The sequence below is a fragment of the Myotis lucifugus genome, unplaced genomic scaffold (assembly GCF_000147115.1).
Source record: "Myotis lucifugus unplaced genomic scaffold, Myoluc2.0 scaffold_342, whole genome shotgun sequence".
In the NCBI taxonomy this organism is placed as follows: Eukaryota; Metazoa; Chordata; class Mammalia; order Chiroptera; family Vespertilionidae; genus Myotis; species Myotis lucifugus.
Genome location: NW_005871390.1, coordinates 777,738 through 783,063, shown reverse-complemented (window position 1 = coordinate 783,063; position 5,326 = coordinate 777,738). Strand labels below are relative to the sequence as shown.

Genomic DNA, 5,326 nt, shown 5'->3' with positions numbered 1-5,326 from the left:
CGATGGCTCTGGAATGAGGCCTCTAATAGGGACTGGAGGAGGTGGGCAGGGCCAGATGGCAGGAAGGATGAGCATGTGTGCGAGCTGGCCCCTGGGCCCCTAATTCCCAGCAGCTGGGTCTGGCCACAGCAGAGCCCAGATCCCGAGATTAGGAGGGAGCCAGCGGTTGGTTTATCTGGTGGCTATGACGAACAGGTAGCCATCCAGCTGCCGCTTCCTGTGTGACCCCAGCTATTAGTGAATGAGTTGCCAGCCTGCAATTCCCAGGCTCAGCCCTGCTGTCACTCAGGCATAGTACCGTGGGGGACAGTCTTAACAAGGACAGAGTTTATGAAACAGGAGCCAGGAAAAGCCCTGCTTTTAGGAATGGGACACTGAGGGGGCATTCATGAGCATGACCACTGAGGGGACCAGCTGAGGAGAGGGTTGGGGTGGAGTCCTGGGCTGAGAGGAGCAGGGGGAAGGCCCTGGGTGGGCTGGGGCTGGACTGAGGGGAGGTGAGAAGAGGGTCAGGAGAACTTGGAGGCTGCAGGACTGGGCTGAGGTCCACACTTCATCTGTGTTGTTCTTTGTGAGAATGAAGCTGGAAGCAGGGACGTGAATGGAAGGCCCTGGTTTGGGGGACACTCAGGATCGCATATGGAGGCACCGAAGGGACAAAGCCGAGGAGCAGAAACAGCTGCTGGGATCTGCCTGCTGCGAAGGCTGGTGGCTGGTACACCCTCCTGGAACCATGGGCTGGCCTGGGATGTCTGCACCTGGCTCCAGCCTCACAAGCCCCTGTCCCCCGCCTGGACGGTGCGTGCTCAGTCATCTTGGAATGCCCCAGTCCCCATCACTGACCATGGCTGGCGCTTGGCAACTCAGCTGGACTGATCCCTGTGACCAAGCTTTGCCAGAACATCAAGGCTGAAAGCAAGATTCTGGGGCTCCTGGAAATGAGAGATTTGCAATTTTATTAAGAAAACAAAAAATAACCTATACAAAAAGGAAAGTTCCATTTCTGCGGACAGCATTTAAGGCAGGAGGGACAGCTCCAAGTCTGATGGCATCCGTGTCTGTGCCCTCCCCGCCTGCTAGGCCTCCTGCTGCTGGATGAAGGGGTTGGGAATGGCCTCCATGCCATCCTGCGGGCAGATGAGCACCACTGAGGTGCCCCTGCACACCACCAGGCCCAGCTGGCGGGTGTCCTCTGTAAGCTTGTATTGGTCATCAGGGTCTGCGGAGGAAGAGAGGCAGGAGTAAGAACTTGAGACCATGCCTGGGGCAGGATGGGGTCTGAAGATCTGAATCAAAGGGTCCTCTGATGGCTTCCCCCATCCCTCCATCCAGGACTTTGGAGGGGACATGCTGGCCAGGGCAGCAGGCCAAACGCCTCCCAAAGCCAGACATGCAGTCCTTCTCCCTGCAGTGGCCCATGGACGAGAAGAGTTCTGGAAACCACCATCTGAAGCCTGCCCTCATTCTGCAAATGAGTACACGGAGGCCCAGGGGACCGCAGGGATGCTGGGTAGCGAAGCTAATTGGGGGCACCGGCACCTGAGCCAGCGGAGACCCTGGGGCTATGTAATCAGATAGGCAGCTGGAACACAGATTTGTGAAAGCCGTGCGGGGCCGCTGTCCACCCGTGTTCACCCGTGTCCAAGGTGTGTAACAGCAGAGCGAGAGGGACCCCATGGAAGTGACAGTAAGTTCCAGGGGAGCTCTTCTGAGGTCACAGCGACTGAAAGTCCCCATTGCTATTACTGAAGGATGTGGGGGAGGGGAACCAGGTGGCCCAGTGAAATCAGAGACCCCATCTGAGAGGCAGCCGTCCACCCTCAGATCCTGCAGGGACAACAGCTGTGTGAGCCTGACCTCCCCATACCCTATGCATTCGGGCCTCCCTGAGGGGCTGTCCTGGACTGAGAGGAGGGCACACAGACTTGCTCAGCAAGTGAGGCAGCAAGCGCTGGTAGGAGAGGCTCTGTAGAAGGCGCAGCAGCCACACCTCCCAGGGCCAACCGCTTGAGCTGGCCTGGTTTCCCCACTGGCCCCAGGTGGTGGGCCTGTCTTATAGACAAGGAATTCATCCATCCAAGGTGGCAGGGCTGGGACTCTGGGTGGACCCAGGCAGGCAGAGAAAAAATGAGGGCACAGCAAGAGGCCTCCTGGAGTTTACCAACTGAGCTGACCATGTTTCTGCTTGGTGGCCCAGTGACACTCTTGTGTGGCTGTGATAACTATTCACCAGAGCAACTTGTGTCTCAGGCATTAATGGTCCCGTGAGGAGCAAGACCCTCCCTCCTTACCTCCCTCCTGGGTGTTGGCATCCCCTCAATGCCTGGATCAGGCTGAGCTGAAGAACTTGTTGGTTGTCCTGGCAGGTGTGCTCAGTGGTCAGAGCATTGGTCCATGCACTGAAAGGTTGTGGGTTCAGTTCCCAGTCAAGGGCATGTACCTGGGTTGCAGGTTTGAATCCAGGCCCTAGTTGGGGAGCATGCCAGAGGCAACCAATCGATGTGTCTCTCACATCCACGTTTCTCTCTCTTCTCTTGTCCGCCCATCTACTCTCTAAAAATCAATGGAAGCATGTCCTTGGGTGAAAATTAACAAAAAAACAAAAAGAACTCGTTGGCTAATGGGTCAGGGATGGCCTGACTGCTGTGTGCTGCTGCAGGTGGAGGGTCTTGAGATTTAGGGGTACAGGGACTGGGGGCATGGTATAAGGGGAATGGGACCCTTTGTCAGCTGCAGGAGTAACACATGGGAATGGCAGGAGACAGTGGGCTGACCAAGTCCTAGAGTAGGTTGGCATTTCTTTTTTCTAATTTGTTGATTTGAAAGAAACACATCAATTTGTTGTTCCACTTAGTTATGCATTCATTAGTTGATTCTTGTATGTGCCCTGCGTGGGGATCGAACCTGCAACCTTGGTGTATCGGGACGATGTTCTAACCAACTGAGCTACCCAGCCAGGGCCAGTTGGCATCTTTCTAACCAAGCCAGGCAGCAAGTGTCTCAGGATCAGTAATGGTGGGTTAGCAAAACACTCCCAACATCCCTGAAGTCTCTGAGAGGATGGTGTATTGCGCTTGTCTGGAATGCTGGGACAGTGACAGAGTAAAGATATATGGCAGCTGTCCGGTCTACAGGGACCACATTTACCATTCGGACGGCAGGTCTGGAGCAGTAAGGAAGGCCCCGCAAGTCCTGGAGGCCTCCAAGTCCTGCTGGCTGCACTCACCTCTCATGTATTCGATGGTGCCATCAAGCACAAGGTTGAGGAGTGGGTCAAACCCTTTCAGGATTCCACTGGCTTGTAGGAATCACCAAGAAGAGAAGATAAATGGAAAGGTGTAAGATCAACAGTGGTTCAGGGGGCAGCTACCAAATGTCACTAAATTGCGTACCTTAAAATGGTTAATTTTGTGATGTGAACTTTACCTCGGAGCGGTTAGGCCCGTGGACCAAGGGTTTCGAGCTCGATTCCTGGTCAAGGGCACCTGCCTAGGTTGCAGGTTCAAACTCTGGCCCCGGATGGGGCTTGATTGGGAGGCAACCAATCGATGTGTCTCTAACACATTGATATTTCTCTCTCTCCCTTACCCCCTCCCCCTGTCCCTTCCATTCTCTCTAAAAATCAATGGAAAAAATATCCTCACTCCTCAGGTGAGGATTAAAAAAAACTGAACAACAACAAAAAACCCCAAGCATCATAGGTTATGGTTCCTTGACCAAGTGACGTATCTTTGCACCTGAGGGGGTGGCGGGGGGAGCCCCCAGAGCCCCGACAGGCCATCCATACTTCCTGCCCATTGCTGCCTCTCCCAACTATTCTCTCTGGCCTGCAGACCTTCACACTCATGTGTGCTTCTGCTTGTGATGCTCCAACTCCCACCCCTCTTTTCCAGCTCCTCTCTTCGCCCGGTGCAGGAAGATACCCAACTATGGGCAGATACCCAACTCAGTGTGCCCATTTCCCCTGAAAGGCAGGGACTCGGCACTGTACGGCCTTCTCCTCACTGGACTCCAGTGGCAGATGCAAAGTTAAAAACCATGTTTACACATAAAGCTGCAAACTTTGACAGGTACTACCAGGAAATTATAACAGCGGCCTCAGGGAAGGTAGAGGGTCAGGGAAGGTATTCCAGAGCCAAAACCTTGAGTTGAGAGCAGGAAAATGACTCTGGCAGTTAACCTGGTAACAGCACTCCAGGCAGAGAAAACATGTGCCTTTATAGCCCAGTGGCAGATGAGATCCCCATTAGTTACTCAGAGGCACCAAAGGTTTGTATTTACCCTGGACAAGGGGGAGCCCCCAGAGGGCTGAATAGTGAACAAGAATTGATGTTTTTAACAGGTCCCTCTGGCCCACATGTGGAGACTGACTGTTGGACTCTGGCCTCAAAGGGGCAATTCTGCCCCCAGGGGACACTGGGCGATGTCCGAGACATTTTTGTTGTCAAAACTAAGGGATGCTGCCAACATGCCGGCCCGCATGGCTCAGTGGTCGAGTGTCGACTTATGAACCAGGAGGTAGAGGCTCAATTCCCTGATGGGGCACATACCCGGGTTGCAGGCTTGATCCCCAGTGCGGGGTGTGCGGGAGGCGGCCAATCAATGATTCTCTCTAATCACTGATGTTTCCATCTCTCTCTCCCTCTCCCTTCCCCTCTGAAATCATTAAAAATACTAGAGGCCCACAGGCCAGGCTGAGGGACCCCACCGGTGCACGAATCTGTGCACCAGGCCTCTAGTATGCATATAAGATCTTTGGTTAACCTCTTCTTGTCCTTTCCCCTTCCCTCTCCCCCCTGAGATTCATCAGTCTGTTCCATGTTTCCATGCCTGTGCATTGAGCATCTGCCCCCTGGTGGTCAGTGCACGTCATAGCTACTGGGTCAAACGGTTGCTTAGGCTGTTATATATACCAGGTATAGACTAGAAGCCCAGTGCATGGATTTGTACACTGGTGGGGTCCCTCGGCCTGGCCTGTGCCCTCTTGCAATTGGGGACCCTCTTGCAATCTGGGGATGTCGAACTGCAGGTTCCAGCCCAATGCTGGCAGGGGCTGAAATCGGCAGTCCAACATCCCTGAGGGATGTAGCAGTATGCAAAGCAGGTGGCCGGGGAGGAGTCCAAGCTGGGGCCAGGCACTGCTCCTGCTCATCCGGGCCTTGCTACGCCTGCCGCTGCCGCAGCTGCACTCACCAGCCCAGCTATGAGCCAGGCTTCTGGCTGAGCAGCGCTCCTGCTGTGGGAGTGCACTGACCACCAGGGGGCAGCATCCTGGCGTGAGCATCTGCCCCCTGTGGGTCAGGTGTGGCATCATAGCTACCAGTAG

The 5,326-nt window shown here is 54.7% G+C and overlaps 1 protein-coding gene across 1 annotated transcript in view; it reads right to left on the bottom strand.

Moving 5' to 3' along the window:
- Positions 1 to 935: 935 nt before the first annotated feature.
- The window catches only part of LSM7 (LSM7 homolog, U6 small nuclear RNA and mRNA degradation associated), a 5,255-nt gene continuing 864 nt past the window's right edge, over positions 936 to 5,326 (bottom strand). The window contains exons 3-4 of the mRNA XM_006101158.3: positions 3,227 to 3,298; positions 936 to 1,219 (exon numbers count right to left, since the gene is read on the bottom strand). Coding sequence (XP_006101220.1) covers positions 1,077 to 1,219; positions 3,227 to 3,298 — 215 coding nt within the window. The 3' untranslated portion in view covers positions 936 to 1,076. The remainder of the gene's footprint in view (positions 1,220 to 3,226; positions 3,299 to 5,326) is intronic.